This window comes from Miniopterus natalensis, chromosome 2 (genome assembly GCF_054644295.1).
Source record: "Miniopterus natalensis isolate mMinNat1 chromosome 2, mMinNat1.hap1, whole genome shotgun sequence".
NCBI lineage: Eukaryota > Metazoa > Chordata > Mammalia > Chiroptera > Miniopteridae > Miniopterus > Miniopterus natalensis.
The window spans coordinates 137,189,306-137,209,930 of record NC_142082.1 but is presented as its reverse complement, the minus strand read 5'-3'; the positions used below and the strand labels follow the sequence as shown (position 1 = coordinate 137,209,930).

At 38.0% G+C, this 20,625-nt stretch overlaps 1 protein-coding gene and 1 non-coding gene across 3 annotated transcripts; both read right to left on the bottom strand.

Moving 5' to 3' along the window:
* Positions 1-980: 980 nt before the first annotated feature.
* On the bottom strand, positions 981-20,384 carry PRIM1 (DNA primase subunit 1). Of its 2 annotated transcripts, XM_016224524.2 has the most exons (13): positions 20,236-20,384; positions 19,414-19,571; positions 15,687-15,793; positions 15,541-15,614; positions 14,660-14,796; positions 13,917-13,975; positions 11,940-12,049; positions 11,122-11,207; positions 10,813-10,954; positions 9,180-9,249; positions 8,184-8,275; positions 3,933-4,031; positions 983-2,488 (listed from the first exon to the last, which is right to left on the bottom strand). In XM_016224524.2, the coding sequence occupies exons 1-13, from the start codon at positions 20,336-20,338 to the stop codon at positions 2,469-2,471; spliced, it is 1,257 nt and encodes a 418-aa protein (XP_016080010.2). In that variant the 5' UTR covers positions 20,339-20,384; the 3' UTR covers positions 983-2,468. The 2 variants fall into 2 exon arrangements, with proteins under 2 accessions (XP_087670736.1, XP_016080010.2); XM_087814610.1 differs by lacking the exon at positions 11,122-11,207 and having other exon boundaries at positions 981-2,488; positions 11,914-12,049.
* Positions 8,551-8,686, bottom strand: LOC148093833 (small nucleolar RNA SNORA58). The gene has a single exon (XR_015714132.1). It is a non-coding gene; the product is annotated as a small nucleolar RNA SNORA58 (small nucleolar RNA).
* Positions 20,385-20,625: the final 241 nt, after the last annotated feature.

Here is a 20,625-nt window from a genome sequence, read left to right as displayed (position 1 = left end):
CCAAAGCAGTCCAGTTACCTTCAGAAGAAAAGGCCAGCAATCGCCAATCATCTCTTTAGACAAACAAAACGACCTACATTTTGACCATTTCTTTCTTTCCCAGCAAGCTGACTTTTTCAAAAATGTTTTAATTGATTTCAGAGAGAGAGAGGGAGAAATAGAAATGTCAATGATGAACCCGGCCGGGCATGGCTCAGTGGTTGAGCATCGACCTGGGATCCAGGCAATGGGGGTTCGATTCCTGGTCAGGGCACATGCCTGGGTTGCGGGCTAGGCAGCCGATCAATGACTCTCTCATTGATGTTTCTATCTCTCTCTCCCCCTCCTTTCCTCTCTCTGAAATCAATAAAGTTATGTTTAAAAAAAAAAAATGTCAACGATGAGTCCATGATTGGCAGCCTCCTGCATGCCCCCTACTGGGGGCTGAATGGGCAACCTGGGCATGCCCTGACTTGGAATCGAACTGCGACCTCCTGGTTCATAGGTTAATGCTCAACCACTGAAAAACATTGGCTGGGCGCCCAATGACTTTTCTAATGTTGTTGTTAATGAGTTGCTAAGGAAGGATGCATTTTTTTTTTTGGGTTTCCTTATAAATTGGGCAAGTTTGGAGATGGAAATCAGTTGTTCCCTTTATTTCTATAATCCTTATATATGTGCAGGAGTTGGAAAATCAAATAGGGAAGTCAGTAGTCTTTGAGCACTTTTATGCTCTCTTCAGGAATCAAACATTTACTCTTTAACATACGCACAGTATGTTCTATAAATTTTATGGGCTAGTATACCAACTTTTATCCAAGGGCTTTAATATATATATATATTTAATATATCTGCATTGATTTCAGAGAGAGGAAGGGAGTGGGAGAGAGAGAGAAACATAAATGATGAGAATCATTGATCGGCTGCCTCCTGCTTGTCCCCGACTGGGGATTGAGCCTGTAACCTGGGCATGTGCCCTGACTGGAATCGAACCACGATCTCCTGGATCCTAGGTCTATGCTCAGCTGTTGAGCCACACCCGGCTGGGCAAAGGGCTTTAACTTTATTTATTTTTTATTTTTTTTAATATATATTTTTAAATTTAAAATATTTATTTTTATTTAAAATATTACAGATGTAAGGGCTTTAACTTTAAAGCACTGAAATACTTGAATGCTAGACACATTGGAAGCTTAAAAGATCTCATTGTAAGTATAACACCAGTCCTTCTATTCTCATTCTGAATTCTTAAGGTGGACCAATGAATCTAGTAATTTTGTACTCAGGAATTTCAATTGACCCACTTTTCCCCAAACCTGAAGACTGAACAATATGTAGTACACAGAAGCTCAAATAATGTGGAATTTCACACAATAATCTTTAATATTTTTCTTAAAAAATTAGAAGCAAAAGAAATGTAAGGCATTTCAGTATGTTGACTGCGTTATAGTGTTTTATATAAGGCTGTGTAGCTATAGAGAAAACAATGGTAAAGGAAATGCAAAGTAAGGAAAATTTTCATAAATTACGGAAAGTAACAGCCTGATAGCTTGCTTCCCAGTGTTTCTCAGAAGACAGAATGCAAACCAGAATGGCTGTTTTGTTTAGACTTGTTGTAAAACCAGAAAAAAAGAAATCTGATACTTTACAATCTATCACACAAAATCAAATACGGAAGAAATGAAAACTTTAAAATTAAATTTAAATATCTGGACATATTCTGGAAATACTGAAGGTCCAAGTGTCTTGACAAGTATAACACATTTTTTGTTGGTTAAGTTGGTTATTTTTTCTAAGCTGCTGCTTTACCATGTAAACTAATCTGATTGTTCCAATTGTTCTCTAACCTAAGAAGGAGCTACAATTGCAATAGTTGTAAACAATACTCTACTAGGCCATATTATAATAATCTAGTAACTCACACCTTTTGGATTAAAGTTTTGGTAGGTTTAGATGCTCAGTTTAAAATGATTTTTAAAAGATTGGCTGTGAGGTGACCTATAAAAATATTAGTAAGCAAAGAAGAGACTGAATACACACTGCAGGTATAATTAACTTAAGTGTCTAAGACTTAAGGACAAAGCCCTCATTCACCTTGAATATTCACTCTGGAAGTAAGGACGCTGTATCCAGCAAGCTGAGATTAAAGTCTTGGGCATATTACTGCTCAGTTACCTCTATATATTGCAACTGGTAGAAGTATTTATGACAGAAATCTAAGAATTGTCTTTGTATAATATTAAATTTTTACAAATTTATCTGCAATCCACTTATTCCTCCCATTATTCTTCCTTCCAGCAACCTGGACACTCTACTTTGGTGGTATTAGGACTCTTTTAAACATAATTATTTCTCAAGAAAAGGAAATTTTGCTTTGAGCATTAAAATGTATACATGTTTCTGCCATATATATTTAATGTCTCTTGAAGTATTTGATTCGTGGTTGAAGGTAGAAGTTATACACATTGGTTGAAGGGGAGTTGTTATCTTCAGAAGTCTCTTTGTAAATCTAAAATAGAATAGATTTTTATCAAAGGATAGTAAAGGAAAACAAAACAAAGCCCATTTATTTTCATATTCTGATTTGCTTAATGCTTCCACTAAGTTCACATCATGCATAAAGATTTGCTTTCACATTTACTGAAGCCCACTTTACAGTACAGAACAAGAATACAAAGGACTTAATATGGTGAGTTGGAATGGCAGCTTTAACAAGGTTTCCAAGTTCAGGGTCATCATTGTTCATTCAATAGGTACATATCTGAGTATCTACTATGAGTAGAGCATTGTTTTAGGCACTACTCTTTAGCCATCACAAATTTTATTAAAAAATGAAGTGGAAAAGGAGTTTATATTTCTATAACGTTGCCAACGTTTTCTATGGTATTCATTAATCTCTTAAATAATCTTCACTGCTGATTTTTTTCCTTTTGTCTTACACATATGCTCAGGTCTCTCCTATCCAAAGAATGTTTCCTTTGACAGTGCTATACTCTTAGCACATCCCTCTAGTTCCTATATGCAACAGCATTGTATCAGTTACTACTGCATTTGACACTTGATAATCTTGAAACTTTTCTTTGCCCTGGCTTCTGTGGCACCTTTACCTCCATTTTTCATCTCTCCACTTCCAAGTCATTACTGAGTCTCAAGGACTACTGTTTTGGAGATCTCCAATACTACTGTCCTAATGGTAATAGACCACTGGCCTCTTGGGTTCTTTCTGTTCCCTACCTCTTTCCAGATATACTGTTGATAGATTTATTTTTCTAGACAAAACTACAAATCATGGCACTCCCTTCCTTAGTCTGCTTCTTAAGAACTCATCTCATTACTTCCTGACATATCTTTTTCCAGATTAGCTGTAGTACTTGATGGTCTCCAGAGTGACCCAATGCTTTTTTGCCTCTATGCCTTTGCTCCTGGTAGTCCTTTCAAGAACGAAGAGCCTGTCTCCTTTTCACACCCCTGTATCCCGATCTCATCAAATCTCTGCTTGTGGAGATACTACTCATACTTCAAGGCATGGTATATTGGCACTGGGGGATTAGACTTCATATAGCAGCTTACTGAAAAGAATTCCAATACCACCTCTTCTTGTATGAAATCTTCCCAGGTTATTTCAGTCAGATGAGATTTCTTTCTTAGCATTTTGTACTTCTTTGTTTTGTACCAGTTAGTACTTACTCAGAACAGGGAGGAATGGTGTGTAATTCATCTTTGTGTAATTCATCTTTATTTCCCTCATAGAACCTGACACTTGGAAAGTGTTTAATAAGTGTTGAACTGAATTAAGGGACCTTAATTTTCAAAAAACACTAAATTTAGTGAGGTAAATCAATAACATTTTTGGGAGGGCAAAGACTAGAGCCCTAAAATTGCTCACTTGCTGGATGCTTTAAACTACTATGCTAAGATCTAAATAGCTAAAAGGGAAAGGTATAGAGTCTTACCACTCTTCTTGAGAAGTTCTCCTTTTCGAGATTTATCCAGGTTTTCAAGAAACTGTTCAAAAACTTTTACATAAGGACCTAGACTGGTCTTCTTATAATCTAAATTATAAAGACCAAGCATTATAGTTAGCATTTTGGCAGCAAGAATAGCAGGAAAGTATAAGTTTCTAAGTTTCTTATAAGAATTCTAGAACAATGCTGTCCAACAGAAATATGAGAAACGTGTAATTTTACACTCTAGTAGCCACATTTTTTAAAAAGGTAAAATTAGCCTGGCCAGTGTGGCTCAGCAATTGAGCAGCGACTATGATCCAAGAGATAGTGGTTTGATTCCTGGTCAGGGCATAGGCCCAGGTTGCGGGCTCAATCCCCAGCAGGGGGTGTGCAGGAGGCAGCCAATAATGACTCTCTTATCATTGATGTTTCCGTCCCCACCCCCTTCTCTCCCTGTCCCTTGCTCTCTCTGAAATGAATAAAGACACATTAAAAAAAAAGTGAAATTAATTTTAATAATATATTTTAACTCACCTCAATATTAAATAGTATCTACAATATTATTTCAAAGCGTAATAAAAATGGAAATATCTTATATTCTCTTTCATACTAAGTCTCTGAAATCTAGTATTTTGTACTTTTACATCTCAGTTTAGATGCTATACTGTTATCAGAAATATTTGCTCTAGCACGGCCAGGCATGGCTCAGCGGTTGAGCGTCGACTTAGGATCCAGGCGATCGGGGTTCGATTCCTGGTCAGGGCACATACCCAGGTTGCGGGCTCGATCCCCAGTCAGGCGCATGCAGGAGGCAGCCGATCGATGACTCTCTCATCATTGATATTTCTATCTCTCTCCCTCTCCTTTCCTCTCTCTGAAATCAATAAAGATATATTTAAAAAAAAAAAGAAGTATTTGCTCTATATTTAGATTATAAAACATAGTTTAAAAAAAGTATGCTCATATACCCAAAATTTCCAAATATACTTAAAAGTTTTCCAATAATTAAATCAACCATGTTTTTAAATTTAATTAAAATGAAATTTAAAAATTAGTTCCTTAGTTTACATCAGCCACATTTTAAGTGCCAGTAGCGACAGGTGGCTACTGTATTAGACAGTGCTGCTCTAGAACATCTAAACCACATGTATGTATCTATTCTAGTAGGCTTTCTAGTATTAGACCAATATAATCTATTGCTTTGTGTTAAGTTCCATCCAACATTCCTTTCTTTATAAAGTGTGGCTTCAATAATAACTAGTTTTACCAACACAGTAAAACATTAAAAATGTGAAGTCAGGGCCATGCCTTCCTGACACGATCAGAAGTTAGTAGACACAATGCATTAAGTACAAGCATTTGATATGTAAGTAGTTTGTAAAAAATTTTGAATACAGAATCTCAATCATCCATTTAATTACACAATCTATAATTAATACCCAATAGGGGGGAAAAGTGTGATTGAGAACGAGATGAGATTTAGATTTTGGTAGTATGCTATGCCTTTATGGAATTAAGAATCCTCACAATAGTTCACTGAAAAGAATACAAAAAGAAATTATACTTTAAAATATTTTTGGTAAATGTTATTTAATTTACTTGGGACTGGAAACAGAATCTTGATGTGGGTATTATGGATGAATATCTGATCTGGCAATTATGAAAGTACATTATAACTTTATCCTAAATTTTTACATATGAATTTTCTTATAATAAATGAACTTACACCAATGACACAGTTTAGTTTGGGACCAACTACATAGGACTTTGAATCTTTTTTTTTAAGATTTTTATTTTATTTATTTTTTAAATGTTTTTTATGGATTTTAGAGAGAGAGGAAGGGAGAGGGGGGAGAGAAACATCAATGGGTTGCCTCCCACATGCCCTGAGCATGTGTCCTGACTGGAAACTGAACCAGCAACTTTTTGGTGCAAGGATGATGCCCAACAAACTGAGCCACACTGGCCAGGGAGTACTAACAGGTTTATAATGGAAAAAGTATCAGTCCCCTGACCATCTTCTTGAATAGCAACCACTTTTTTCTCTTTTCTAGCACCCATTTCTAACAAATGAACACTTCTGTTGTTTAGAAATCTGAGGCCATTCTTTCTAGGTCTGCATTTTGGGAGGTGGGCAGGGAGGGGAAGTAGGATGGGGTTTGAAAGCTTTTAAGATCTTTTCTTAATTCTCAGAGTTCTGAAATTTCAAATGATGTGCTTTGGTATAGGTCTGTTTTCTTACTATGCTGAGCTCTTTTAATAAAAGACTCATTACAGGGATGTTTTCCTATGTAATTTTGACAATTATTTCTTCCCTGTTTTATTTGTTCTTTTTCTGAAACTCCAATAGTCAGATCATAGACCTCCTGAAACAGTCTTCTAATTTTACCTTTTCCCTTAAAACAACAATAACCACCACCACCACCATCTTGTCTTTTTTGTACTGCTTTCTGGGAAATATCAACTGTTCTTTTCCAGCCCTTCCACTGAACTTTTTATTCTAATGATTTTTGATTTCTAAGACCTCTTTCTTGTTTTATTTTTATTTTATTTTATTGATTTTAGAGAGAGGAAGGGACACCACACAGAGAAACAACAATTTGTTGTTCCACTTATTTATACATTCATTGCTTGATTCTTGTATGTGCTCTGATTGGGGACGGAACCCTCAACCTTGGCATGGGGACAATGCTCTAACCAACTGAGCTACCTGGCCAGGGCTCTTTCTTGTTTTATGAGAATTTCTTTTTCATAGTATTCTGATCTTACTTCATGGATGCACTATTTTCTTATTCTCTGAAGACATTAATTGTTTTTTTCTAAAGGTTTCCATTGTTCTTTTCGATGTCTGTTTTCTCTTTGAGTTCCCTTTTTCCAGTTTATTCTGATTTTTCAAATATTTTGAACAGAATACTTGTAATTACTCTATAAACATTAATAGTGTAATGTACTATGTTTAGATATTATGTTAGAACTAGAATAGATAAAGTGATATTTAAGCTTGGGTTTTGAAAGAATAATAGCAACATTTGACTGAAAAAGGTCAAACAGAGAGCACAGATCTGCACTGTCCAGTACAGTAGTCACTAGCCATATGTAGCTATTTAACTTAAAATTAAATGAAATTAGAAATCCAGTTTCTTACATTTCAAGTGCTCAAAAGCCACTTGATATGGCTAGTGACTACCATACTGGGCAGTGCATAACATTTCCATCATCATAGAAAGTGCTATTGGACTCTATTACCACAGAGGGTCTCTTGGGTGTTGGTATAAGATACGACTTCCATTAGCACGAAGATTTATAAATTCCGCAGGCCCTTCAAATTCTTGAATATATAATTCAATCATAGTTTAGACATATATTTACCATAGCCCTCATCTGAACACATCAAAACAAAGAACAAAAGTACAGCATACATAGTAGTTGCTTAATAAATAACTATTGATGAGACTGACGAATGTCAGAGGGATGGAGGAGGGCAGGTGGGTGGAGGGGGAGAGAGTAACCAAAGAATTTATTTGCATATATGTACAACCCAAGGACATGGACAATGCTGGGGAGAGGGACTGGGGATGGGGGTGGGAAAGGGTGGAATGGGTCAGTGGGGAGAAAAAGGGACATCTGTAATATCTGAAACAAAAATAAAATTTAAAAAAATATATAAAAAAATAAATAGTTTGGTTTTGCAGTCAAAAAAAGTGAGATTCAAACAATTATCAATACCAGTTGACAGCCTAATCTTACAATATAGATTGTAAGCATTTAGATATTGCTTAGTAAATATCTGATGACTCAAACTGGATTTAACAGCACCATTCCAGGTGGGCAATTGCTGAAGGAGAGAAACACAGCTATAACATTATTTGCTACTGAGTTGGTTTCAGGATAAACATTGATCCATTCATTCTGGGATGAATCTAAGGGGAGTTACTGGAGTGACGGAAGGATGTCTATATAAAAAGCTTGTGTTAAAATGAGACTTTGGCCCTAGCTGGTTTGGCTTAGTGGTTAGAGCATCGATCCTTGGACTGAAGGGTCCCAGGTACGATCCTGGCCAAGGGCACATACCTTGGTTGCAGGCTCAATCCCTGGCCCTGGTTGGCACGAGAGTGAGAAGCAACCAATTGATGTGTCTCTCTCACATTGGTGTTTTTCCCCCTGGCCCCGAAAAGCAATGGAAAAAATATCCTTGGGTGAGGATTAAAAAGGAAAAAAAAATAAAAATAAAAATGAGACTTCAACGTATTAACCTACCTCTGGTTCTATGTTTGATATCTGATTCAGCTTTGTTCTCCACTTTTTCCTCTTCATTAGTGGAAATGGCATCTAATTCACGGCAAATGGAGCTACAAATAATAAAATAAGAGAATTTTAAAGTTGATTCTTGGTCAATATTACCCAGTGTATCATCATAGCACATGAATCCCTCAATATTTTCTGTGAAACAATTATGTGGCCAACTAATTTGGGATACTCTAAACATCATAATCTCTTCTTGGAGTTTTCCATGCAATATTAGCATATAAAAGACTGGGAAATCTTTTTTTTGAGAATTAAAAGAGCAGAGACTCAATGTCACTCATTCTCCAGCATGAGTAACTCCACAGGTTGAGAGGCAGGAACATGTTGAAGTAATGCAATTTATCCAGCCATTGAATAGGCTGGCTAGAGCTGGCACAAACTCCAAATTACTCTTGCATACACTGTCCCCCCTGCCTGGCCATGAGCACAGTCAGGCAAGGTCTACGGGTATGCCCCAAACTGGAAAATCTGGCAGTAAAGAACTTTTAATCTGTTTAAGCCAAGATTTCCCCAACTTATTTGAACTGAAAAATATTCTTTTTTTCCAAATTATAAGAGAAAGTTTATTTAGGAAGTTATAGAGGTAGTAAAAGTGAGCCAGCTGGGCTGCGTAGGCTTAGGAAACAAGTTACAGAGGGAGAAGAAGGGCCCCTAGAGCTTAGCAGTAATGCACCTGGGGGAAGAAAAGGGAGAAGGAAAGGTGCCAGTGAGCTCCCTAGACGGAGAGCACATTTAACTAAAAAATCTTTTTCTTGCATAACAGCAGCTGAAAAACTTGTGCTCTGTGGAACTCACTAGGAAATGTTGCTCTACTTGGGCATTGTCATATAGCCTCAGTGCAGCTGCTTCTCTGGAAGGGATCGAATCGAATCAAATAGAATAGAATAGAATCTACTTTAAATTCAGGACAATCACAAACAGAAAAGTGATCAATGATCTGGAACATACCTTATGGTTGGAACAGTAAACGGATCAAACTGATCCACTTTCTGTAAATCAATAGGCACTGATATTCGACCTGAAAGAACCAAAAGTTATAAACGGATGATTGTGGAATACAAATCATTATAGGCTGTCTCCTAGAAGTTATTTTTGGCTAAAATTTTAAGGTTTAGGAAACGGGTTAGACTTATTTGTTAAGTACAATAGAAATATAAATTAAAAGTACTTTCATATTTGCTGTGCCTTTTATTCTTCTTAAAAAAACACCAAAACATAGGAGTGAAAGACAGTTAAGCTATTCCTAGTTGCTCTTATTTCTACCCACTTCCTAATATCCTCCTACATTTAAGTACAAAATGATCTCAAATTGAGTGAGTCTTGAAAACTGAATGGAATAGATGGAAACAGTTCATTTCATTACCTTGGTTTATCTGCTGAGATTAAAGCAGACACCTATATGTTGGACATCTTGAAAAGCATTTAAGAAATCAAATAAACAACATTATACTACCCTTTTATAGTACCCACACCTGGGATACTACCTAAAATTCATCAGATCTCAAAAATGAGATAATGAATGTAAAGACTGCCAGGTGAATAACAAGGAAAATAATTCAGGGAATTGGGAGTTGATGTTAAAGACAGAGTAAAAAGACTGCAACTAATTAATGGAAAAAGGATATAATAAAAATATTCACTTATGAATGAACACAATTATTTACCCAAACCTTGAATATTAGAATAAGGGGATATCCAGTGATGCTTTAGAATTAAGCTTAAAATAAATATTAAGCTTATTACCAAAAGAAGCTAAATACATAGTTGACAGGTTTGAAAAAGGGCTACACAAATGTATGGATTAGTCATTATAGATTAAGGGAAACTAGGCAATTTAGAGAACTGAATGTGTGACAATTTTCTAAGTGCTTTACATTTTAGATGGTCACAATAACCCACTGAGGTAGGTACTATCCTTATCTCCAGTTTATGGATGAGAAAACCAAGGGACACAGAGTAATTTCCCTAATATCCCACATCCAGCGGCAGAGTTGGGTTGTTGACACCAAAAAGGACAACTATATACTTTTCTGTCTCCTGGTTGGATGGAGTAAAGTTCATGCCAATATAGCCACTTTATACTTTAAAGTCAGTTTCAGTCCCATCAAATCTTATCTAAGAGACATGTGAAAGAGGAAAGTTAAAACTACTGAAAAACTACTGAGGGAGGCAGCATAGTGGAAAAAGCACAGAACTTTGAGTTTTTGGAACTAAAACTCTGTTCCTAGCTCCAACACAATTTATTTTAAGACTGTGGGACAAGTCACTTTAATCTCTTGGGCCACTGTTTCCTCATCTGTACAAGAACTACTGTCCTGTAATTTCTAAGTTCCTCTCCAACTCTAATTCTAACATTGAACCTCAGAAACCCAACTGAAAATTATTTATGTAGTGTAAACTCATCTAGTAGCTACTAATCAACAATTAAAAAATAAGTTAATTTAGTTATTAGCTGACAGAACAAGTCTTCAGCCTTTATTATGCCAGGCATCACATGTATTCACACCTAGTGGCATGCTTGCTAAAACAAAAAAGAACTTTCATTTTTCTTTTAGTTCTCCTTATTTTCTTTTCATAGTACCTGTTTTAGGATGAACACTAAAAGGGCTCTTTAGCAAATGACTGATTCCTTTGCTAACATTGATATCCAGCCGTGGAAAACAGTACTGGAGCATGATCTCCCATTCAAGCCAGGGTCCACATTTGTCATTTTTTATGTCATTCTAAAAGTAGATGCAAGTCCAGCATGAGAATCAGTAGAAACTTTGGAGGATTTCTTGCAAAGTGGTTAAAAAGTGATCTTCAATCATCTTTAACTTAAATGGCAAAACAAGTGGAATTAAGAATTATATATTATTATATTTGTAATACAGATTTCCATGGAATATACCGGATATTTGACTTTCTTCAAAAGCTCCCAACGCTGAAGTGAACCGTGATGCTTTTGGAAGAGTTGTTGAAGCTCATCATGAATTGGTGATGGGTCATTAAGGAACATACTCATTTAGGGCACATCAACAAACAACTTATTTTCTGTATTACCACAATAATATCTAGTTTATATAGAAAGTAATTACTGTTTTCTAAAATGCAAATATTAAACACTAAAAAATAACCCTATAAAAATATAATGGTGAGCTCGGCCAGTGTGGCTCAGTGGTTGAGCATCGACCCATGAACCAGGAGCCTGGGGTTCAATTCCTGGTCAGGGCACATGCCTGGGTTTCAGGCTCGATTCCCAGTGGGGGGCATATAGGGGACAGCTGGTCAATCACTCTCATCATTGACGTCTTTTTCTCTCTCTCCCTTCCTCTCTCTGAAATAAAACATATTTTAAAAAAATATATAGTGATGATATGAAAGAATGCCAAAATATCTACAGTTTAATGTAAAATCTTGCCCTGGTCTGTACATATTTTGACTAAATGATTCAGCATTCTTTAAATAGCCATTAATTCTAGGACTATCATCTTCCATAAAGAAGAAATTTGTTTATGAAATGGTCTCGTCTTATTGTATTCTAGAGTAGAGATACAAAAATGTAGAAATACAGATGTTTTGTATAAGAAAGATTAAACTTATAAGTATATGAGAAAAAAATTAGAAAATATTAAAAAAAAAGAATAAGTATATGAGAATCTGCAGGCAGAATACATGTATAATATCAACACAAGTAGCTCACATAGAAATGGTCTTGGGAAAGGATATTTTCAGGAACAAGAGCTAAAATCTTATCGCAGCTTTCTTTACTTCCAAGAATATCTTGATCAACCAAGGCATATTCTTCAAAGTATTTATTTATTATGTTTATAGATTTTCTGTAGGAATAACAATAACAAAGTCCCAATATTATTAGCAACACATACCCTACATAGCTTTTGTTGCCATTTAGGAAGCTAGTGCTATTTTGACTGCATTTCTAGAAATTAACTAGGTAAAATGGAATAACATCCCTTCTCAGAGTTATGAGAGTTAAGTCTAAGGGGAAAGAACCTAGCATAGTGCCTGGTTTAGAAGAGACAGTCAAGAAATGTTTACTTCTGAAACTCCACAACTTAGAAGTTTAATAACATCATAAATACTAGGGTGGGCAAACGTAGATTTACAATTATAAGTACAAGAAAGAGTTTATTCTTGTAGTATATATTTTTACATATGAACAACTATAAACCTATGTTTGTCGACCCTTGCATATAACAAGGGTAGAAAGCAACCAATTCAGGACAGCATAATAATATATCAGTAGTAGAGTGTGGGATACAGCCTATAGTTTCTACTCTGAATTGCTTGCTTTAACATCTCAGCAATTATATAGTGCTTAGCAATTTGCAAATAGACTTCACATATGTTTCATTTAATCTTTGCCACAACTCTGAGACAGATGTAGCAGATATTGTTCTCTCCATTATAAAGAAATGGAAGCTGTAATATTTTATCAAGGTCATACGAAGTGGTAGAATGCGGACCTTACTCCTAATGCAATGTTCTCCACTGTCCTAGAGAAGTAGCGAATTCAATGGAAAAAGTATGGGTTTTGGTATCAGGCAGACCAGGACATGAATTCTAAATTTAACAATTACTGCCTGGCCGGGCGTGGCTCAGCAGTTGAGCGTCCACCTACAATCCAGGCGATTGGGGTTCAATTACTGGTCAGGGCACATGCCTGGGTTGCGGGCTCAATCCCCAGTCAGGGGTGTGCAGGAGGCAGCTGATCAATGACTCTCTCATCATTGATGTTTCTATCTCTCTCTCCCTCTCCTTTCCTCTCTCTGAAGTCAATAAAGATGTATTTTTAAAAAATAACAAAATAAAAATAAATAAATTTAACAATTACTTGTGTGATGCCAAGTAAATTATACAATCCCTGCAAGTCTTACTTTGTTCATCTGTATGTGGAGACACCACCATATCTCTTATGGGGTTGTTGGGAAGATCAATGAGAACATTTGTGAAGCACTATCATGAATACTGTAGCATACAAGAGACACTGAATTAATTAATTCTAGCTATTATTATTGTAAAGTGCTACCCTAGCAGAGAAAATTGACAACAAGGTGTATAGAGCAAGAACAGAGCCGACTTTTTGGATACCTTTGACAATCCAATATGGAGTCATTGTCAGCCATGACAGTTATGTCAAGCGTTGTCAAGACTGAGGTAATGGGAATGCTGTTATGAGGGGCCTGGAATGCCCCAAACCACCAGTCTGGACACTTGGATAAGGACTCCATATGGACACTGATTTTAGTGGGACCTCCACAGCTGGTGAGTTGTAAGAACTCAGAGCTCCAACCACCCAACGCTGGAACTCGGCTGTACCATGGTCACACTCAGAGCCCTGCCGGACTTCTGCTCCCTCAGACGCATGCTGCCACTGTAGCTGCCTGGTTTGAGACCGACAGCTGCCTCTTCACCTGCGGATGCTGCCAGTGACTGGGACTTCCCTGCTGAACTCTCACTCTGCTCGCTTCTGTCAAGTAAGCTTCCCCTCTCTGTGTACCTGCATGGGACTCTACTGGCTTATTGGGGAGGTCTCCTCTAATAAACCTGGCATCATGGAAAGACAAACATGTGTGAGTGACTCCGTTTGGGGATGCTCCCTTGTTCACAACACAATGTAATTCTACAAGCATGTGCAGGTGAAGCAGACACAACTTAAACCGCATGGAGTCTTTTCCAACAGACCTGACAAAAGGGTGAATTTTTTCACTTAGGTGAACTTTCTTTTTAACGTCTTGACCACCCTGAAAAATAAATCATCAAAAAAAACCTTTATGTATACTATATAAAATAAATGAAATAATTAAAATAGTTCTATAATGTGTTCTAAAGATAGTGATTAAATTCTGTCAAAGTATAGCTTACATGCTACTTTATATAGTCTCAATACCTGCAACTTTTTGGCTTAATTGAACCAGTTTACTTAATTGAACCGGAGAGGTAAACCATTAATCTTCATTTTGCCACATAAAAAGGATACTTACAACAAAATATGAAATATCTTTAAAAAATACAGCTATGGCCCTAGCCGGTTTTGCTCAGTGGTTAGAGTGTAGGCCCATCGACTGGAGGTTCGATTCCAGTTGGGGACATGGGCCTTGGTTGCAGGCTCAACCCCCAGCCCCAGATGAGACACATGTTGGAGAAGGCCAGTCAATGTGTCTCCCTCACATTGATGTTTCTCTCCCCCCCCTCCCTTTCTTTCCATTTTCTCTACAAAAAAAAAAAAATCAATGGAAGGATATCCTCAGGTGAGGATTAACAATAAATATATATATCTACTATGACTTTAATCAATTAAATGGTAAGATCACCTACTCTGGAAAGTGGATGCAATAAAAGATAGTTTAATTTTGTTACTAAACATACCAAGCTTGGTAACATCCAGCAAAAAAATAAAATGTAAATTATCATTAAGAAGATCTTACCTTTACAAGACTCAAATACTCAACTATCCCAGACCGTACTGCAGAGGACAATTTTCTAACTGACTCATCACAGACCCAACAATGAACACCTCTTCTTCCAGAATATACCCAGAGGCGATGCTTAAATCCAAAGTCCTCTGAGGAGGGGAGACATAATAGGTTTTAAAACAAGTCTATAAATTCCTGATTCTTGCTTACTTCCTTAGCTTCATATTTTACCTCTTATCCACAAGTACCCGTTTCCCGTGCTGCCCCCCGCCCCCCACTCATGCTCTTGCCTTCATGACTTTATCTATCCTGGTCTCTCTGCCAAGACTTTCCTCCTGCTGCCCCAGTCTAGGGATATTAAAGGTGTTAATGGATTTAAAGTGCTTAAAATAGTACCTGGCGCATAATAAGCCCCTATATAAGATCAACTATTTTATTATCATTCTTATCATCCCCTCTTTTGGGAAGCCTTTTCTGATCTAATCTCTTCCCATTCCTGTATGCACTCTTGCTGTTCTATATTCCCACAGCACCCTGTGCATACTACTTAACACAAATGTAATCCGTAATATTCTTATTTGTCTCCTTCTCAGCCTGCATAACCTACTTGAGGTAAGAATTGTTCTCTTTCATATTTCCTTCATCTAGGACAGTACCTAGCACAAAGAGTTGCTCAACAGATGACTGAACTGGGAAAAAACTCCTGGTTTGATCATAGCTTTATTAGAGTTTCAACTATAACTTTATTGTAATCTTTTATTTTCCTATTATATGTTTTAAGGAAACATGTTAGAAATTTATGAGATTTGATTATAATATGGTGTAGATAGACTAATATTCAGAGGAAAACAGATTTTTGAATTTAACCCCACTCAGACACTGCCAATACTTGCCCTTCAATGCTCGGTCGATGATGCGTATGGCCATTGTCATGAGAGTCCAGCACTTAGAACATATGTCTGCAGAACTGAAGTAGAGTCATCATTACTCAACTGTCAATGATATCACCCACTCTACCAATAAGGCACACGGTGCTTACCTACAACATCTCCTCACATCATCATAGTCTGTCATGTCAATGTCAAACACCAGTTCTTTTTCTTGAGCCTGGAAAGCTCCCAGCTTCACTGTATTATGTTGATTGGGCTACAAGTACAAAATATCAATCAGTTTCTATAAGAGCTGCCATGCTGCCAAATATGCTTATTTTCTACCCACACAGAAAATGTGGCCAAAGAACAGTGAAGAAACCATATAATGTCAAGTTGATGTCAGTTCATTAATTCAGATCCTATACATCCAGAACTGATGACAGTGTAGCTTTCATCTACTTAAAACAGGGTTTGGTAAATACACATTATCAATTTTTTCCTCTAGTTCTACTGAAATATAACTGACATATAACACTGTATAATAAATATTTGTTGATCAATAGAAAACATACAAAGCTTTTTTAGATTTCTGATAAGGAAAAGTACATGTAGTTAATTAATGCCCTATTGCAAGGTATTCTTAAGAAACTTTATTTGCTGCTGGAGACATATGGGTGACAAAGGGTATCCCTGAAATGAGTGTGTGTGTGGTGGTTAATCTGAGATTAAAAATAGAAGGATTGGTTAAAAATCTATTTGTGAAGCAGTTGGTTTCCCAGATTCCTACCCTTCCTCTGCAGAGCTAGGTGACTAGCTTCCATTTCCCTGGCAAAGACACCTAAATTATTATCTGGAGATCATAAAACAGAGGGTCTCTGGCCTCGGGGGGCGGGGGGCAATAGGCACAGTTGAATTATACTGATATTTAGGGGATTAACTAGACAATTACATGTAGAATATGAAGATCCAGCTCTCTCCCCTCACTTATTTCTTTTTACAATTATATGCATAGTATGACTTGTTTTTGTGGGGATAAAGTATGTATATCTTTGTGCATATAATGTATATGTATTATAATCTTTAGTAACTTTTTAAAAGACTAAAATTTTTGAAAAGAATATTTTTTCTTGAGATTTAAAAACATTGAATTTATTGGGGTGACATTGGTTAACAAATTATATAGGTTTCAGGTGTACAATTCTATAATACATCATCTGTATACTGTATTGTACGTTCACCACCTCAAGTCAAGTCTCCTTTCATCATCTCCCCTCACTTCTATACCTTTCCACTGCCACCCCAGGTAGGGGACAAGATGATTCCTCACTGAAGAATGTGAACAGGTGTGTCAAGCACTAGTATAGGCCCTAGGAACAGATCGGTGATCAAAACAAAGATCTCTGTACTCTCAGGTTTGATTCCTGGTCAAGGGCACATACCTCGGTTGCAGGTTTGATTTCTGGCCCTGGTCGGAGCGTGTGTGGGAGGCAACCAATTGATGTTTTATTCTAGCAAAGATCTAGAAAAACTGACATCAGAGCTTCCTCCCAATAAAATGGCCCAGCCCATCCACCCTGTAGTAAAGAAACCTCAATTTTTTGTACAGAGCTTCTAATCAGCTTTTAGTACTCTATTCTTAAATATAAGCCACAGGCAAGAAATTAACAAACAGATGAGGAAATACTCTAATGAAGGGGGGAGGGACAGAAAAAAAAGCAACCTAGAGAAAATGGATTGTGCAACAGAAGAAAACTTAAAAAACTATCATTGATATCCTCAGAGAGATAAGACATATTAATGAAAAAAGCACAGGATGCTCTAAAAAAGTTCCTGGAAATGAAAATATAATAGTGGAAATGAAAACCTCTGAGGAAATTTCCCAGACAGAAATAGAAAATAGGAGAAAAAAGAACCAGAATTGGAAGACCAGTTCAAGACACAATAGAAAAATGAGGTATTTCCCCACTTCCATGTTAGGGACAAGGAGTAGTGCTACCCTGACTCTTCTAAAAAGACATTTGTCCGGCTGGTGTGGCATAGTGGATGAGCATCAACCCATGAACCTGGAGGTCACAGTTCAATCCCCAATCAGGGCACATGCCAGGGTTTCAGGCTTGATCCCCAGTAGGAAGTGTGCAGGAAGCAGCCAATCAATGATTCTTTCTTATCATTGATGTTTCTATCTCTCTCTCCTTTTCCCCTCCTCTTTCTGAAATTAATAAAAAAATATTTTAAAAAAATTAAAAACATGCCCGGCCAGGCATGGCTCAGTGGTTGAACATCGACCTAGGATCCAGGCGATCGGGGTTCGATTCCCGGTCAGGGCACATGCCCCGGTTGCGGGCTCGATCAATGACTCTCTCATCATTGATGTTTCTATCTCTCTCTCTCCCTCTCCTTTCCTCTCTTTGAAATCAATAAAGATATATTAAAAAAAAAAAAAATTAAAAACATTAATCTCCACCTCTAAAGAGGAGTATACTGCACCAAGCATTTTTCCTGCCTGCCTTTTCTTACCCCGTTAGCTCTCTGTCTCTCCTTCCCCTGGGATTTAAAGTCAGAAAGCCTGGGTTCAGATCCCAGCTCTATCATTTAGAAACTGTGTGACCTAGGGATAAATTATTTAAGTTCTCCAGGCTGTTTTCTAGTTTGTAAAAAGAACAGCGAGAATTGATATGAAAAACAAATTATACAATATAAGAAAAAGCTCCATACAAAACCTACTATCCCATGTGTGTATTCCCCCTCCTGCCCCAAATGTGTGCATTTTTAAGGAGAAGGGCAATTTTCGTATGTTCATTTACTGAACGAATATGTATGGTGTACTTTCTCTACCAGGCATTATTCCAGGTACTAGAATATAGCAGTAGCAGGGGGATAGGAGAGATGGCAGGTTGCCGTAGGCCTTACTGAGTAAGGATTGAAGGAAGTGAGGAAATGATCCAAAATATCTGGGGAAATGGGTTCTAGGCAGTGAAACTGCTTGAGTAAGGGTAGTGTGGCAGGGGTGGGGTAAGGGCGAGAGAGGGGCTTTTACTCTGAGTGAAATGGGTAGCCCCTAGAGAATGGTTTTGAACAGAGAAATCACAGGATCTGACTTGTCTCTGTGTTTTTTTTTTAATCCTCACCTGAGGATATTTTTTCCATTGCTTTTCAGAGAGTGGAAGGGATAGAGGGAGGAGGAGAGAGAGAGAGAGAAATATCGATGTGAGACACACAGATAGGTTGCCTCACGAATGCGCCCCAACTGGGGCTGGGGATCGAGCCCGCAACCAAGGTACGTGCCCTTGGTCGGACTTGAACCTGGGACCCTTCAGCCCGCAGACCAATGCTCTAACCACTGAGCCAAACAGACTAGGGCCTGACTTGTTTTAAAAGGATCATTCTCAATGCTATATTGAGACTAGACTCTAGAGTCTACAGGAGTAAATTGTTAGGAAGTTTTCACAGTCATTTGGATGAAAAATGATGATGATGGTAGTAGCACTGGTAGCACTAGTTGAATTTTAGATATTATTATGGTAGAGGTTTCCTAATAGAACGCATGTAGGAGTGTGAGAGGAATGAAGACCAGCAATTGCATTGCTGGGAGATAATGCAATTCTCTTTTAATTCCCTTCCTTAAACTAGGCTGATTTCCTCATTTTGTCTTTCAGCCAGATACTCAATTTTTTGTTCTAGTGAGAATATAAACAATTCACTCACAAATGATTTCTAGTCAGTAATGGCAGACTATCAAAGAACAAAAAAAACATTGCAATCAACTTGCCAAAACAGTTAAATAAAGTGTTGCTCTTCAACTAGAATAAACTATAAAAACATTATCTCAGAATGCTAGGGGTTCTTGGTGTAAAAAACAAACCAACGAAATACATAAAAAACCGAATTCCTTACTCTGTGGGAATAGACCGCGCCTATATCAATTTTGTACGGATTCATTTTCTGCATCTCCTTTTCCAGATCACTCTGGTTGTTGAAGGATTGGTAGCGAATATAGATATCATCTTTCAGTGTGAATGAAAATTCACGGTGTTGAAAGTAATTCTTTATCACTGTAAATAAATGTACATTTTAAAGTTAATTTAGTACTTTATTCAACTCAGGGACTTATAACATTAACCAATTAGAAGGTATTTTTAATAAACCCTTTGTGCCCATGTAAAAAAGAAAAAAACAAGACCTAACTCCTAATTTGAAGGGGATTATTACCACACAGCATCTCATAGGGAAAAGTAAAAATGAGAAAAAGGATGCTTAAGTATTTTAAATCTATAACGCTACTTCTCTCTCGTCAGTGGGTAAATTCAGCTGCGACCAAGCTAAGTACCTCTCCTCTTGGGGAGATGCCCCTCTGTCCCTGATGTAGATCATGCCTCCGCAGCTTCATACTATACAACCCAAGAAGCCCTTGGCTCAGGCACCGCGGCAGGTAAGCCGGGCACCGACTGTGCGTGGGCCACTTAGTGGCAGGAGCAGGGGGTCTGCCTTTTATTGTGTGTCCGCAGGCTGGCCTTTAAATCCTCTCTCTGCCCATTTACATTTCAGAGGTGGTGGTGGGGAGGGCTCGAGATAATGCGTGGAGGCGCCGGGCCCAACACTGGAGCGCAAGAGTCACTTAAAATGGTCATGCAAAAGTTCCCTCCCGGAGCCCCTTCACATTCTCCTCCCGACCTAGCCGCTCCCCGCTCCCCACCGCCCGCCGCTCGCCGCCATCACCTCCGCCATAGTTGAGCCAGCGATAGTACTGGGCGTAGGGAAAGAGCCTCCGGTAATAAAGCTTAAGCAGCTCGGGAAGCTCGGCTGGGTTAAACGCCTCCATGGAGCCCGGGATGCTCGGCTGGGTCAAACGGCGGGATTGCCCCAGTAGGCTTCCGCAAGAATTGGCGGGAACCGCACAGGAGCCTCAGCCATTGCGCAGGCGCATCGTGGCCGCAGCCCGCCGGCTGCAGGGGTCGCTGGGAATTGTAGTTGCCACCTTGGGGGAGGGGTTTGCTTGGGAGTGGGAGGCGCTCCCGCTGTCTCCGCCCACCCGCTCGGACAGAGAGTCCTCTACTCAGGTGGGCAGAAAAAGGCCGCGCCCATTCCAGGAAGATAGCCTGCGGAAAG

Bases quoted from the DNA above. Each gene is read 5' to 3' on its own strand.
- PRIM1 (XM_016224524.2), bottom strand. From the start codon at position 20,338: ATGGAGGCGTTTAACCCAGCCGAGCTTCCCGAGCTGCTTAAGCTTTAT. The intron at 19,572-20,235 runs GTGATGGCGGCG...ATTTATTTACAG, and splicing joins CTGGCTCAACTATGGCGGAG to TGATAAAGAATTACTTTCAA. The intron at 10,955-11,121 runs GTATATTCCATG...ATCTACTTTTAG, and splicing joins TGAAGAAAGTCAAATATCCG to AATGACATAAAAAATGACAA.